This window comes from Piliocolobus tephrosceles, chromosome 19, assembly GCF_002776525.5.
Source record: "Piliocolobus tephrosceles isolate RC106 chromosome 19, ASM277652v3, whole genome shotgun sequence".
Taxonomy (NCBI): domain Eukaryota; kingdom Metazoa; phylum Chordata; class Mammalia; order Primates; family Cercopithecidae; genus Piliocolobus; species Piliocolobus tephrosceles.
In genome coordinates, this window is record NC_045452.1 from 45,202,141 (window position 1) to 45,218,786 (window position 16,646).

The following is a 16,646-nucleotide window of genomic DNA, read 5'->3' on the forward strand; positions in this document are numbered from 1 at the left end:
GATGATGCTATCCGTCTACCTGCCAGCATGATGCCAGCAGCCCTAGAGGCCCTGTCCCAGAGGGACCAGGATATAGACTCTCCCTTCTAGAGAACTGCTCTATGAAGAAGGCTCAGCCCAAGAGGTCCCAGGATAGTTCAGTTCTCAGGGATGACTGAGAGTTACAGCGTAACCCTATGACCAGGACAGCCCCTTCTTGGGCTAAAGGAGATCAGAGTGTGCAGGAGGAGCTAGCAGTGTGGCTCAGAGCAGAGGAACACTTGCAGGGGTGTCTAAAAGGCTGAGATCAGGATGCCAGGATGCAGCGGCCTACAGAACTCCTACCTTTAGAAAACAAAAAGCTCGGAGACAGACTCCTTGTTGGCAAGGAGCATTTAATTTCTATGAAATATAGCCCAGATGGTCAATAGAGGTGAAGGAACAGAGAGGCCCAAGGGTTTGAGACTCCATGCATCAGCCCTGTTCCTCAATCCCCTTGACACAACTCATGAATCACAGCTGGATCCGAGGGCCAGCCTGACTCCTCCATAAGGACGATCGGTTACATTACAAATTACACCAGGAAATACAAGGACACTAATCCAGAACTTGCTACACAGCAGGAGCATCTCAAGGATGTTCAACAGAATCACTTGAGGAAAAACAGTCACATATTGCTTTCTCATGCTACATTAATTCCAATAATAGGACACTATGAGTGGGTGACCTGGGACCTCAAACGATTGTTTGTCATTGTGCATACCATACGCTACCTACATGAACAATGATGTCCAACATTAACACGCAAATAAAGTCAATGAAGGAAAGACAGGACAGAAAACAAAAAGAGATTGGAATAGTGACCCACACTACCCCATTTACACATGGAATACTTTTTTTCTACCATGGTAACATGTCTTTCACAAACACACTGAACAAATGGTATTGGTTATAGAAATAGGAAAGCATTAGTTGCATGTCTATTTATAGATTTAATTTAAAAGTTTCTTAACAACATCAAAAAATATAAACTTAAAGTATTTTAACCATGTTTTCTGCTGGGAAATGGTAAACAAATGCATGCCTGAAGTTAAACTTGGTCTCTAACACGTTCAGTTGAAAGTTTCTAACTACAGGGTATATTTGCTTGTTTCAAAAAATACTTATGTCTGTTGTTCTTGATACAAAAGTCTACACTATCTTCAATAAATAAATAATAAAGTATTTCTTAAAAGTATGAAATGTAAACTTTGTTGTCCTTTCCAACACACACTTTTAAAAAAAATTGCTTGAAGTCTGACCGGGCTCTCATGGGAAACTATAACACTACACATTCAGTTCCCAGCAAGGGGGGTACTCTGCCACAAAGCTGATGCTATTATTTAGAAAGCGCTTTTATAACCCTAATTAAAGTCTAAGGACCTACAATCAAAGAGAACACCATCTAGTACAGGAAAGCTAGACTCCGGTACCAACAGAACATGCAAAGGACATTTCATGACCACAACAAACTGGGATTATGAGAATGTTAACATGCGAACGAAATACGGCCCCCACTTTTCATTAGCAAATCAAGTTACTATCTAACTAACCAGACTATCTCCTGGCATTTAAGGGAAAAAAAAAATTAAAGAACTCAAACCAAACAGCTTGACACATGGTCATACAGTCCTGACTCTTGGAACAAGCACATTACCGTGAGGTTGGGGTGGGTGTGGTGGAGGGTGGGGAAGTGTCTTAGGCCTTTGCCCCAGGATGTGCAGGGCTTGCATACTCCTAGGGTCTTTTACTCACCACATAATGGACTGCCTTCATTTTCTTTCCCAGCCTCCAGCTTGACATTTTTCCTTTTCATGCCTTGGGGATCTAGGACGTGGCTTTTTGGGGAATGTATCAAAGACAGTTGTTGAAATTTCCTACAACAATCAGGATTCAGCACATCCAAGCACAGAACAGGGCACCAGCAACTACTGCTGCCATGAAATATCACAGGGCCTCTGAGCCAAAAGAGATTTTTCCAACATGGCTGCCAATCGAGACCCAGTGACCCAACATTGTAAAGTTGCCTTTCCAGTGACCTGCAGTGATCTGATCCAGCAGAGGGGTGACTTTCTAGATAATGGCTTTCTGTGACCATATTCCAAGCATGCTGGAAATCAGAACTGAATCCACGCAACAATATGCCGGTGTGTTTTCATTGACATATATTAATACAAGGCCTAGAGGGGGAAGGAACGGCTATAACGGTGCACATGCTGGAACCTTCCATAGACCAGCTCTTCAAAGAGCTAAGCCAGGGCCTGATCAGACCGTCTCACCGAGTGATCAGCTCCAGGCATTTCCCTGCAGGAGAGATGGGATTCTGAAGCAACGACAGGACCATCATAATTGTTTCTAAACGCACACCAACGACTGGGCATTGTAAGCCAAGAAGTCTACTTGGGGCCTGGTGGATGTAAGAAATGGAGGGTTACATGAGTTCTCCAAAAATACAGACATTGCATTTATAAATCTATTTTATAGTAACCAGACCCATTCTTCAAGCCCGGGAAGGCGCTAGACTCCCAACTGCACCCTGTTGAGGGTTATGGGATTTCAGCGACCCTAAAAGCTATAATGAGACCTGTAGTGAGGATAAACGAAAACACAGCTTTGTTTCATGAAAAAGGAAATTGTTTCGGGGCAGGGAGGATTGTCGAGAATGATTCCTAGAAGCTTTGAGGGGCCTGTCTTTGCCGTCCCATATCCCTGTGACTGAACACCAAATGGTGGTTTCTTAGAAAAGGAACACAATTTCCAGACAGCATGTGCGGCCGTGGGCTGGGACCCTGCTGAGCACACCCCGAGCCCGCTACCTACGGCTCATCAAACAACTGCAGGTCCAAGCGGACCACGATCTCTCCCGTGGGGACTTCGTGCAGCAGAAGACACTTCGTAACTGGACCCTTGGAGCCCTGGTCTTTCTTGATGTCTGCCACACGGATCTCCGTCCGACCCAAAAAATCTGAAAAGAGAACAAACAGACCCCGCTAAGAGGGTCCATTCTCTGTCTTCGAGCCACATGTCTGGCAAATTGGGGACCCCCCGATGAACTGTTACATTCTGATGTAAACCAACACTAGGATTTCCAACTCACTCCCCAGCAGAGTTGCCAATGTGTCACGGTATTTCATTATTTAAAAAAAAACAAACCCAACCCCAATCTTTATCTCTCAGAATTAGAAGGTAGCCGGGCACAGTGGCTCGCATCTGTAATCCCAGCACTTTGGGAGGCCAAGGCAGGAGGATCACTGGAGTCCAGGAGTTTGACACCAGCCTGGGCAATAGAGTGAGACCCTGTCTCTACAAAAACATTTTAAAAATGAGCCTAGCATGGTGGTTCATGCCTGTCATCCCAGCTACTTAGGAGGCTGAGGCAGGAGGATTGCTTAAGCCTGGGAGGTGGAGGCTGCAGTGAGCTGTGATTGCACCACTGTGCTCCAGCCTGAGTGACAGAGTGAGACCCTGTCTCAAGAAAAAAAAAAAAATGTAAAAAAATCAAAAGAAAAAAGAATTAGAAGTTGACAGTGCACATAGTGGTTAAGAGCCCAGACTTGGGAGGCAAACTGTTCCAGTCGCACTCAAACATTTAACCAGCTACCACAACGAGTACCTAAGTCACAATGAGATAATTCATATAAAAAGTACTAAAAGATGAAGGCCCCATGGAGCCATTTAAACCTGGTACAGATAATGATAGTATTCGACCCTCACTCCTTTGGTCATAATTAAGTTGAGCATATAATCTTTTAACTTACTCTGTGATTTTTTTTTTTTTTTTTTTTGGAGATGGGGTCTTGCCCTGTCACCCAGGCTGGAGTGTAGTGGCACCATCATGGCTCACTGCAGCCTCAACCTCCCAGTCTCAAGCAGTCCTCCTGCCTCAGCCTCCCAAGTAGCTGGAACTACAGGTGCGTGTCACTATGCCTGGCTACGTTTTGTATTTTTTTGTAGAGACTAGATCCCATTATGTTGGCCAGGCTGGTCTCGGACTCCTGGGCTTAAGCGATCCTCCTGCCTCAGGCTCCCAAAGTGCTGGGATTCCAGGCCTGCATCACCATGCCCACCGGCGATTTTTACTGGGTTGAGGGAGAGACAGGTAGTTTCTTGGAATCATTGGGCTGAGACCATTCTTTTCCAGGCCCAAGCAGAAACAGAAAGCTGGTGGAAGAAATGATTCATCCAACGTGACTGCATCCCTTTGCCTACTTAATAACTGCCACAAAAATGCCACCCAAAGGGACCTGGCCGATTCTGCGGCTCCTGTGGTGGGCTAACATCCTTGTTCCATTGGCCAGTTTCATCCATTGCCAGCATGGCTTTTTGCCAAGGACTGAAGAACTGTGCTGAGGCTCTTAAATACACCCCTCTCCACAGTCACCTGCGTTGGAAAGCAGAAGATGGTCGTGTTTGCCCAGGGCAGCTGGCACAATTCTAGACCAGGCATGCTCTGTCCACCTGCAGTGAGACACCGCCAGACGACTCCTCCAGGGGAGACAGAGCCTCGCCTTGTGCCAACCAGCCTCATCTCTCGGGAGGGAAACCCAAGGAATCCTGGCACCAAGTCTCCAGGTAAGAAAACATTAGCCCACGCAAACGAGTGCCAGGGAAGGAGGAATAACCACGGGGCCGTGTTCCACTCACCATCTGGTGAGAACTGGTCCCTCTCGAACACAGTGATGCAGAGGACCTCCTGCTCCAGGTCTCGGATGAAGAACTGACAGTTGGAATTCCACTTGGGGTTCAGCGTGTCCTGGATCGTCTTGGTGATGTGGCACTGGGAACCCATGGTCACCTCGCAGTAGGGGTTACTCTTTCCTGAAGGGAATAAAAGCCTTCGTCAGGTGGAACTCACACCTCATTTTGACCCCCACTCTTTTTTTTTTTTTTTTTTTTTTTTTGATGGAGTCTTGCTCTGTTGCCCAGGCTGGAGTGCAGTAGTATGATCTCAGCTCACTGCAACCTCCACCTCCTGGGCTCAAGTGATTCTCCTGCCTCAGCCTCCGAAATAGCTGGTATTACAAGTGCCTGCCACCATTCCTGGCTAATTTTTTATATTTTTAGTAGAAACGGGGTTTCACCATGTTAGCCAGGCTGGTCTCAAACTCCTGACCTCAGGTGATCCACCTGCTTTGGCCTCCCAAAGCACTGGGATTACAGGTGTGTAATCCGGGCCACTGTGTGTGCTGCTCCCCTCTCTTAGTAACTACTATGCTTAATAAGTGGCATTCGATGGAGAATCCAGGTGAAAACTCCCAGAAGTCAGCTTCATCCTCAAACTAAGAACAAATAATTAATTGAGTGGGCTTTGAAACTAGGCCCTTCCTGTCTCCTCACTTTGGCCTGATTTGGTGTCATATCCACTGTGAATGCAGCCGCTCAGATCCCTCGGAAAAGCAGAATGGTAGAAAGGATGAAAAAAAACCCACAAAACCTCCAGGTTTTAAATCAGTGCTAGTTAAACCAAGTCTGGAAGGAGATAGGGGAGTATGCAAATAGCACATTTGATTTACATTCAGGTGGGGGTGTGGGGAACCCGGACCCAGCTTCCAACCCTAAGGCAGGAGTCGGGGACGCCTCAGAGCCTTACCATGTGACCGACAGGGTTTCAACTCAATGCCTTCAACCACGTTCACCATCAACCTTCCAATGCCTGTTGCCCTTTGGGAACGGACTATGACGGCAGGAAAAACACAAAATGCTTCATTGGAACATGCCACGCCTTTCCCATCTCTGTGAGCCTCACAATGCATTTCATGTACCTCTCCCGACTCAGAAGTAATTCTCCTCTCCTCTCCTTAAACTCTGGCTTCCTTGCTCCTGGAATTTGTCCTCCCTCCCCATCTGCATCCCACCCCAAGCTCACTTCCATCCCATCTCATGTCCCTCCTCCAGGTCCAGAGGACTCTTCTATTCTGTGGATTTTCAGCCCAGCCCAATGGCCCTCCCTCCTGCCCAGCTGTGCAGGACACCCCGCGGGGCCATGCATTACCCAGGTACGCTTTCTCGCGCTTCTTTTTCTCAGTCTCTATGTAGAGTTCAGAAGCAGCTTTGATTTTCTGCACCCAGGCAGTCCTTGGACAGAAAAAGACAGAAAGTTGCCAAACAGAAACTCAGGAAAAAGGCTTCAGGTCTGTTCAAACACTGTTGCCAGGACTCTGTTTTCTTTGTTCACTTGATTTTAACAACAAAGGCTCGGGAAAGAGAATCTGATTTTATGTCACATGATGCTAATACTTATTCCTGCCATCAATAAGAAAGGCATGAGGGCCATTTCCATGGATGTCCTCAAGACCTGCGTTCATGTCCCCGGGGAAGAAAATCTGTGAAAAATGCTGTCTTGGAGGCAACATCGGGACACAACTCCTCTTCCCTCCTTACCGAAGAGTAGCACATATTTTCCTAATCCAACAAAGCCAGAAGGATCTTACTTATGAAGTCACGCAAAGAAAGAACAAAAACCACTTCCCAGATTGGGAACCACTTCACAAGAAAGAGCAAAATGCCCTGGGGGAAGGCATTTGTGACTGCGGTTTTCGCCTTCATTTTTTCTGAGAACCATATGCACGAAAGCTTTAGCCAATTTTCTTGCTTGGTGCAAACGCTCTTTGGAATGATGCTGGCCTTGTGTCAAGTTCACCCTTCAGAAAATGATCTATTTCATTTGGCTCCAGGGCAGTGTCTTGAAGACAGATTGAAGCAAAATACCCACAGCCCTAGGTTCCAGAATGCCCATTTAAGTGAGCCAAGGTGAGGAGGGGTTTGGGTTTGGGTGGTCGTATTAACCCCAAAATTGCTTTCCTATTGGTTTCTGCCACCTGGGAAGCCAGGGGAAACTTGAGATGCTCCATTTACCTCAAAGAATGCTAAACATTTCTGGAAAAAAAAAAAAAAAACTGCCAGGTGCAGTGGCTCATGCCTGTAATCCCAGTATTCTGGCATTCTGGGAGGCCAAGGCAAGTGGATCCCTTAAGCCCAGGAGTTTAAGACCAGCCTAGGCAACATGGCAAGACCCCATCTCTACAAAAAAAATAATAAAAGACTAGCCAGGCTTGGTAGCACATGCCTGTAGTCCCAGCTACCTGGGAGGCTAGGGTGGGAGGATTAGTTGAGCCCAGGAGGTCAAGGCTACAGTGAGCTGTGACTGCACCATTGCACTCCAGCCTGAGTGACAGAGTGAGACTCTGCCTTAAAAAAAAAAAAAAAAAACTCAAGCAAAATTAGTTTCAATCCATGTTATTTTGGAAAGTGCATGCCATGTGTCAGATTTTTGAGAGGCTGTAGAAAAAAGTAATAGCCCCATTCCCAACCCCAGCCAGGGGTGATGGCATTGCCACTTGGGAAACATTGGCACCTGCTGATTAATCACACGTCCCTTTTGTGTCCTAGAGCCATGGAGCCCCTGGGGCCCACGCTGGGGAGGTGGCAGGTCTTACCTTTCATTTATGCTTTCTGCTCGGAGGGTATAGACTCGGTCAATGTGGGAGATGTGGAAGATGGGCTCGTCTCCAGAAGGGTCGGTGGGTAATTTTACTAGAACCTCATTTAGGAAAATAGGCTGGAAAGTAACGCGAAGGCATTACAAAGCGAGGCTGGGGGTCTGTGTGCTCTGGTAAACCGTGAGTGTGTGAGCACGCTTATGCCAATGTGTTCCAGTAAACGAGACTGCGAGTCAGCCGTGTGCGCACGCCCCTGTGTGTGTTTCAGTAACCTCGACTGAGCGTGTGTGTGTGTTTCTGGGTGTGTTCCAGTAAACCAGACTAAGGGCGTGTGTGTTTTCCGGTAAAGAATCCCAGAATAATAATGTTGTGTTAGTACCAACTTTCATATATTACAAATTATACATATGTGTCTCCCCCACCCCCGATTTTGCAGATATGTTTTTTTGTTTTTGTTTTTGTTTTTGTTTTTTTTTTTTTTTTGAGACGGAGTCTGGCTCTGTCGCCCAGGCTGGAGTCCAGTGGCGCGATCTCGGCTCATTGCAAGCTCCGCCTCCCAGGTTCACGCCATTCTCCTGCCTCAGCCTCCCAAGTAGCTAGGACTACAGGCGCCCGCCACCACGCCCGGCTAATTTTTTTCTATTTTTAGTAGAGACGGGGTTTCACCGTGTTAGCCAGGATGATCTCGATCTCCTGACCTTGTGATCCGCCCGCCTCGGCCTCCCAAAGTGCTGAGATTACAGGCGTGAGCCACCGCGCCCGGCCGCAGGTATGTTTTAAGTCCTTTGGAATAAGATCTGGCTGGTGTCGCTTTTCCTGGTGTATCCTAAACAGCAGTCTTCATCCACTTTACATCAAGCAATTCCCTCCAAAGATTTTCACATGAAGTTTCTAGTAACTATATAAATACATAGCTCTTTTTTCCCCCAAAATAAAGCTAACTGCTGCTTCAGAGGAAATTCTTCTGTAAAAATACCCCCATGGAGACAAATTTAGAAAAACAATGTCCCGTGACACGAAGACACACAAACACAGCCATGCACGTATGAGCAGACCATATAAACAGCTGAGGGAAATTCTCCACTCATCAACTGTTCAGAGAGGCTTTGCTAGAAAGGGGAGGCCTCGGATGTTTCAAGCTCCCTGGAGAAGTCTGGCAGGGGACTTAGGACGGTTTGGAGGCGACGGTGGGCCCTGGGTGCTGTTTTGCACCTCTTCTCCCAAGCTTTTTCACACCTGCCTCATCTGTACGCTAGACTTCGCTCCTACAGGCTAAGGCATGCCTTTGTCACATCCCAGGGACCACAAGAGCCATTTGGCAGCCAATATATGTTCCACCGATGGCACCGAGTGTCACTGAAACTGCGGTGGGATATGCATCGTCCTCCACTCCGGACACCCTAAATCACAGTTCAACTCCCGGCCTTCTACTCCATGCCACGGCCCCAGATCCCGCTAAAACTCTAGCTCCTTTTTGGAAACGTCTTCCTCCCCGAACACGTCAACCCTGACAATGCAATCTGGAATCCAACTTACTGTTTTGTACATTTTATACTGCAGGTTTGATTTGGGGCTGAAGACTTTGTCCGTGCCAGAAGACCCCAAGGGCTTCGTGATCTGAGTCAGCAGGAGGAAGTCGTTGAAAAGGAAACCATACAGTTCCTTGTTGCTTTTGGCCTTGTAGAGCTTCCCACTGTGCAGAAATTTGCGCGGCCCCAAGCAATTGGTCACTGAATTGAACACAAGTTGCTGAGAAAGGAAAACAAAACCCAAGTGTAACATTTTTTGTTCCTCTGCATCTGAAAGCATGGGCTCCATCAGAATCAGAGGCCAGGCCCCAGCGGACTCGGATCTCAGAAAAAAGTCAAGGATGGCTCTGGAGCCAAGAGATCAAAGTCAGACAAAGGCACAGTTCAAGGAATTCCAAGTATCAAGAAGAGTCTCGGTGGTAATTTCTAAGGCTTTTCCTCTAGGGGGATGCTAGTGTCTTATGGTGCAATTGGTGTGTTTTTTTCTTTTTCTTTTTTTTTTTTTTGAGACAGGGTCTCACTATGTTGCCCAGGCTGGAGTGCAGTGGGGTGATCATTGTTCACGCAGCCTTGACCTCCCAGGCTCAAGCAATTCTCCCATCTCAGTCCCCCAACCCATGCCTGGCTAATTTTTGAAAACAACTTTTGTAGAGATGGGGGTCTCACTACTTTGCCCAGGCTGGTCTTGAACTCCTGGCCTCAAGTGATCCTTCCACCTCAGGCTCCCAAAATATTGGGATTACAGGTGTGAGCCACTGGGCCTGGCTGCTTCTCTTTTTTATTTACTGGGAAAACGGGGCAGCAGAAAGAAAAGTGCCCACCTGGCTCCCACCTTGGGGATTCCCTGCTCTGCACAGGGTCTGTGCATGAAACAGCTCCAGGGAGAAGACCCCACACAGGTTCAGACAGTCCTTTGTGCTTCTGGAAAGCAGCAGCCACCCTCTCTCTCCAATTCCATGGACAAATGCTGCCTTCCAAGGCACAACTGCAGTCTGGGCCCCTGGCATGTGTGTGACTGCACAAATCAGTGGTGGTAATTTTTTTTTTTTTTTTTTTTTTGAGACGGAGTCTCGCTCTGTTGCCCAGGCTGAGTGCAGTGGCGTGATCTCCACTCATTGCAAGCTCCGCCTCCCAGGTTCACGTCATTCTCCTGCCTCAGCCTCCTGAGTAGCTGGGACTACAGGTGCCCACCACCATGCCCGGCTAATTTTTTGTATTTTTAGTAGGGACAGGGTTTCACCATGTCAGCCAGGATGGTCTCGATCTCCTGACCTCGTGATCTGCCCACTTTGACCTCCCAAAGTGCTGGGATTACAGGTGTGAGCCACTGCGCCCGGCTGAAAATCAGTGGTGTTGAGCGACCTCTCAATGCCAAATAGAATGGACACTGTAGTGGGCACGTGAAACCTCACCCAACTCACCCGCTTAGCAAACAGGAAGGGAACAGCTCCCTCCCTCCACTTACTGACCCGTAGAGACACTGTGGGTGCTGAAACGCGGCTCTAACACCTCTTGGGGGTCTATCACCTCACTCCAGTAGGTTCTGAAGGGGCAGAGGGTACTGAGGTGGAGATGACCCCACAGAGGCCCCCTTTTTGACAGCAGGGGGAGAGGCCAAGGATAGCAAGGCCGTGGCTGCGTGCCAGGAGTAAGATGACCCAGTCAGAGGCCAGCCCCTCACGCTCCCCATGTGCCCACACAACTGGCCCGGGGGACGCTCCAGGGCTGTCTCCTGAGCTACGAGCCCTATGGACCTCTCTGAATAGAATATTTGTGAGGGAGTGACAGGTTCGTAACACGTGTCCCCAAGAGAAGCCGGTGGCCACCTGCCCATCTGCAATACGGGAGAAGCAGTGGCGCCTCTGTGAGTGGAGAGCTAAAGGCAGCTGAAAAGGGCCCACTGCACTCTGCTCTCAGCCACCAGGAGGAAAGATGACCTCTGACCTCCCACGGAGGCTCTGAGAGCCCAAGAAAGACCGAAGGTGTTGCCACAACAGGAGCCTTCAAAGAACACTCTTCACCTCTGCACTCCGGGCAGGAGCCTGGAGACCAACCAGCCCTTCCTGCTTGCCAAGACAGGGTTCAAGCCACTTGGGCACAAAGAATCCAGAGAAGGCAAGTGTCATTGGATCCAGTGACATAAAGGTGCTCTTGTTCATTCATACTCAAAGCCTCTACCTGGCCAGGATAACACTGAATATGCATGAACTGGGAATAGTATTTGTACTTCTCTATCTTCAGACAGGAATGCCAAAGACAGCATCTGTTTGAAATTCAATCACTGCTGTGTGTCCAGACCTGGGCCACGCATGGTCCACACCGTGATCATAGGTCAGGAGACAGAAGTCAACACGTCCCCTTCCCATCACCATGAACGTCATCAAGACAACGACGACACTGTGCATGACAGCCAGGAAGACTGACCAAGAAGGACAGCCATCTGATGGCAAACGGGGGATTTAAGCCCAAAAAATCAAAGGACAAGAACTAGGCTGGGTGGGGTGGCTCAGGCCTGTAATCCCAACATTTTGGGAGGCCAAGGCAGGCGGATCACTTGAGGTCAGGAATTGGAGACCAGCCTGGCTGACACGGCGAAACCCCGTCTCTACTAAAAATACAAAAAATAGCCGGGTGTAGCTCTGGGCCCCTATAGTTCCAGCTATTTGGGAAGCCGAGGCAGGAGAATCTCTTGAACCCAGGAAGTGGAGGTTGCAGTGAGCCGAGATCGCACCACTGCACTCCAGCCTGGGTGACAGAGTGAGACTCCGTCTCAAAAAAAAAAGGATGACAATTGATTTTACTTTAACATCTTCAGATCCCGGCTTCACTGTGCCCCTCTGATGGCAGCTGTCAGAATCAGGGAAGGGCCCTTTCTAAGGCGCACATGGCTGTGTTGGCATTTCTGCCTGATAGTGCAGGGGCGGCTTGGGTCCCTTGTCTTCAGGATCAAGTTAATGTTCCTTTGCATGATACACAGGCCTTCCTCAGCTGGGCCTCAGCCTGCCCTGCAGCCCCATGGCCCATCGTTCCTCTACAATCCTCACGAATGCCCTGCTCAGAATCTCAGAATGGTCCTCCACTCCTAATGCCCTGCCCTGATCTTATTTTTATTTTTATTTTTTTTGAGACAGGGTCTTGATCTGTTGCCCAGGCTGGAGTGTAGTGGTGCAATCACGGCTCACTGAAGCCTCAAACTCCTGGGCTCAAGCAATCCTCCTGCCTCAGCCTCCCAAGCAGCTGAGACTACAGGTGCATGCCACCACACCTGGTTAATTTTCTAAACATTTTTTATAGAGACAAGGTCTCACTATGTTGCCCAGGCTGGTCTTGAACTTCCGGCCTCAAGGGATCCTCCCGCCTTGGCCTCTCAAAGTGCTGGGATTACAGGACTGAGCCATGGTGCTTGGCCCGCCTCCAATGCTTCATCCTGCCACACCCAGTCAAGTATCACCTCCAAGGCCTCTGAGAGTCCCCCGTACAACTGTCCCTTGCTTCCCTCATGTGTCCCCACAGCACTTGGCACCTAGCTCTGCCTCCTCACCCCTCACATCTTCTTGTAAATGTTGGTTTAACCCCCAGCTCCCTACTGGACCGTGAGCTCCTTGAGAGTGGGAGCCACATCTTATTTGTTTTTATGTCCCGGGGTTTAGTACTGAGCCGTGGCACATGGGCAGATACTCACTAAGTGCTTATTGAATGAATGGATGATGAGCGAATAAATGACCCACCCACCGATTGCAGAGCAACACAAAATCCCAAAATGGGGGCCCACAGCTGTCCCCTCGGCCGCCACGGGGCTGCTTCCACAACTTTGCTCATCCCACACCAACACTGAATGTGGACAGGAGGTGGGGCCGTGGAGGAACCAGTCATGGCGACTCCCTCAGGCGGTGACTGCCTTTGTAGCTTATGAGAGGGAAGAAACCACAGGGGGAGTGGATGAGGGAGATGCATTCTCGCTGGATATTTTGGGAAACCCTAGTGAATGGTATATGTGTGTGCATACATGCATGTATGTATGTGTGTACATGCACAAGTGTGGATGTATACAGAAACAGAACTTTGGCAGGCCGAGGTGGGCAGATCACCTGAGGCCAGGAGTTCAAGATCCAGAGAAAAAAATGGGGGAAAAAAAAATGAATGAGACCAAAGGAAAGGTTAAGTGGAAAGAAGAAAATTAAAGACCAAATGAGAGGCTTCTGGCCAGGCATAGTGGCTCACGCCTGTAATCCCGGCACTTTGGGAGGTTGAGGCGGGCAGATCGCTTGAGCTCAGGAGTTTGAGACCAGCCTGGGCAACATGGTGAGCCCTTGTCTGTACAAAAAAATAGAAACATTAGCTGGGCATGGTGGCCAATGCCTGTAGCCCCAGCTACTTGGAAAGCTGAGGTGGGAGAATCACTTGAGCCCAGGAGGTTGAGGCTGCAGTGAGCTGAGTTTGTGCCACTGCACTCCAGCCTGGGCAACGGAGTGACACCCTGTCTAAACACACACACACATACACACACACACACACACACACACAGAGGCGGAGAGCGGTGGGGGGCTTCTGTTTCTGGAAGTATAGTGGACTAGATACTCGGAATGACTCACCCAACACAAACTTGAAAAAAACAGAAAAATGCAAAAATCCACTTTTTAACTCCAGGAAAACTGGCACAGGAAAAAACATAGAAACAAAGTAAGAAATTTGCAGACGCTGAAAACAGAATGAAAATAGGAACCTGGAAGATCACCGAGAGCCAGTGCCACAATAGCTTTGAGGGTCTCTCTTGAATCTGCTAACGCTGACCTTGCATTTTACTTACTACATAGGGTGCAGAAACAGGTGCATCCAGAGCCAACGTGAGGGGTCTAATGGGAGATCTTCATAAAAAGATGAACCCAGAGGAGGAGTGACAGGTAAACTCAGGCTCAGAGGGGATGAGCAATAAAACATTTCTCTTTCTTTTTGTCTTTTTTTTTTTTTTTTTCCTTTTTGTGGAGAACGGGGTCTCGCTGTATTACCCAGGCAGGTCTCGAACTCCTGGGCTCAAGCTATCCTCCCGCCTCTGCCTCCCTGAAAGCTGGGATTACAGGCGTGAGCCACCGCGCCCGGCAAAACATTTCTCTTTTTCACCTTAGTGTAGTGAAGGAAAACGTGCCTGAGAATGTGTGGTTTATCAAGTAGCTCTCACACAAGTTTACATCCAAAATTCACACAAGGGGTGTGATGCCCAAACCTCTCTAAACATAGTTTTGGATAATCACGGTAACAGTCCTCCCAGAAGGAATACAACTTCAGACAATAAAGATGCCCACAGGTAGGCCAGGTGCAGTGGCTCACGCCTGTAATCCCAGCACTTTGGGAGGCTGAGGCGAGTGGATCCTCTGAGTCCTGGAGTTCGAGACCAGCCTGGCCAACATGATGAAACCCCATCTCTCCTGAAAATATAAAAATCAGCCAGGCATGGTGGTGAGCACCTGTAATCCCAGCTACTTTTGAGGCTGAGGCAGGAGAACCCAGGAGGCAGAGGTTGCAGGGAGCTGAGATCATGTCACTGCACTCCACCCTGGGTGACAGAGTGAGACTCCAAAAAATAAAAAAAAAGATGCCCACAGGTAAAGTTCCAAGGAACATTTAGTTCACAGTCAAAAATCATATTCCGAGAAACAAGGTAAGTTTAGCAAGAGCTGGCAGAAACAACAGACAAAACAATAAGATCCATAACTTCAGGTTATGGGTTCTATATCTATATCTATATCTGTTTGTTGTTCCGAGACAAGGTCTGCTCTGTTGCTCAGGCTGGAGTATAGTAGCATGATCATAGCTCACTGCAGCCTTGAACTCCTGGACTAAGCAATCTCCCCACTTCAAGTGTGAACCACCACACCCAGCTAATTTATTTTTTATTTTTTTGTATAGACAGGGTCTCACTCTGCTTCCCAGGCTGATCTTGAATGCACACTAGCCTCCTGCCTCCACTTCCCAAAGCACTGGGATTACAGGCATGAGTCACTGCACCTGGCCAGGAATATCTATGTTTAAAATGTGTTAAGAAATAAATAAGAAGGATTAACATTTGAGCAAAAACCAAGATACAAGAAAGAAACCAGCATAGCTGGGTGTGGTGGCATGCACCTGTGTTCCCAGCTACTTGGGATGCTAAAGTGGGAGGATCACTTGAGCTCAGGAGATCCAGGTTGCATTGAGCTGTGATTGTGCCACTGCATTCCAGCAGCCTGGGTGACAGAGTTTGCTTGAACCCTGTCGAAAGAAGAGAAGAGAAGAGAAGAAGAAAGAAAGAGAGAAGGAAGGAAGGAAGGAAGGAAGGAAGGAAGGAAGGAAGGAAGGAAGGAAGGAAGGAAAAGAAATCAGCAGACAGGAGAAAAGAAATAGAACTTCCGGCAATGGGAAATGATATAATTTAAATTAAAAACTCAGTGGATGGCCAGGGAGTGGTGGCTCATACCTGTAATCCCAGCACTTTGGCAGGCCGAGGTGGGCAGATCACCTGAGGCCAGGAATTCAAGATCAGCCTGGCCAACATGGTGAAACACCATCTCTACTAAAAATACAAAAATTAGCTGGGTGCAGTGGTGTGTGCCTGTAATCCCAGCTCCTTGGGAGGCTGAGACAGGAGAATCGCTGGAACCTGGGAGGTGGAGCTTGCAGCGAGCTGAGATGGTGCCACTGCACTCCAGCCTGGACAACAGAGTGAGACTCCATCTCAAATAAATAAATAAATACTCAGTGGGTGGATGAAACAGCAGATGAGAAGCAGCTGGATGGAAATGAGGATGCTCTCGGCAGGGGAGGAGAATGGTTCGTGCTTTTCTTTGTCCTCCTCCAGGCTGGCGGCCGAGGCTCTGCCTGGGGAGACCGGGGCCCAGCCCAAGGATGGCTACCTCAGACAGGCCTTCACACTGTACATGGGCCTGGATCCACTCCAGCCGGTCGGAGTTCTCCTTCTCCCGCACCCCTTCGTTCACCTGGGAACAGAGCTCCTCTGCCTTCTCCAGAGCGTGCTTCAAGTGGCTGTGGTCCGGGTGGTTTTCAGGGGTGTTTTCCAGGATCTACACAGGAGAATAAAAACAACCACCTCCTTTTAGGCAATGTGGGTGGGCCTGTGATCCAGAGTCCTGCAGGACCAGGCCCAGCGGGGCAGGGCACCATCCTTTCATGAACGGCGCCCACTTAAGCAACAGCAGTTCTGAGCATCCACATGGCAATCACGTAGCAGATGACAGCCACTCCTTGTTGGCTCCAGTGGGTGGCCTTGCGGGGGCCTCGCTTCCCCATGGGCCCAGTGGGGGCTAAGCCCCGACCAGGAAGCAGTGAACGGGCCCATCCTTGAGGTCTCAGTCCAGCCCCACACCCTGAATGTCCAGAACAAGTTGTATGATCTGTCCTGCAAAATGCTAACATCACAGGGTGGACCCTGAGCCGTACATACAGACTCACAGGATCGCAGCATGTACATATAACCATGGGGCCCTTCGAGTTTCTCTTTGAAAATATTCTCCCTTGGCTGGGCGCAGTGGCTCACGCCTGTAATCCCAGCACTTTGGGAGGCCGAGGTGGGGAGATCATGAGGTCAAGAGATCGAGACCATCATGACCAATATAGTGAAACCCCATCTCTACTAAAAATACAAAAATTAGCTGGGCATGGTGGTGCA

General features: G+C 48.8%; 1 protein-coding gene across 1 annotated transcript in view; it reads right to left on the reverse strand.

Moving 5' to 3' along the window:
- Positions 1-2,479: 2,479 nt before the first annotated feature.
- ITSN1 (intersectin 1) overlaps positions 2,480-16,646 on the reverse strand; it is a 242,715-nt gene continuing 228,548 nt past the window's right edge. Inside the window, exons 33-39 of the mRNA XM_023190769.2 lie at positions 15,874-16,041; positions 8,994-9,206; positions 7,455-7,576; positions 6,011-6,093; positions 5,609-5,692; positions 4,663-4,836; positions 2,480-2,983 (exon numbers count right to left, since the gene is read on the reverse strand). Of these exons, the coding sequence (XP_023046537.1) occupies positions 2,835-2,983; positions 4,663-4,836; positions 5,609-5,692; positions 6,011-6,093; positions 7,455-7,576; positions 8,994-9,206; positions 15,874-16,041 (993 nt within the window). The 3' untranslated portion in view covers positions 2,480-2,834. The remainder of the gene's footprint in view (positions 2,984-4,662; positions 4,837-5,608; positions 5,693-6,010; positions 6,094-7,454; positions 7,577-8,993; positions 9,207-15,873; positions 16,042-16,646) is intronic.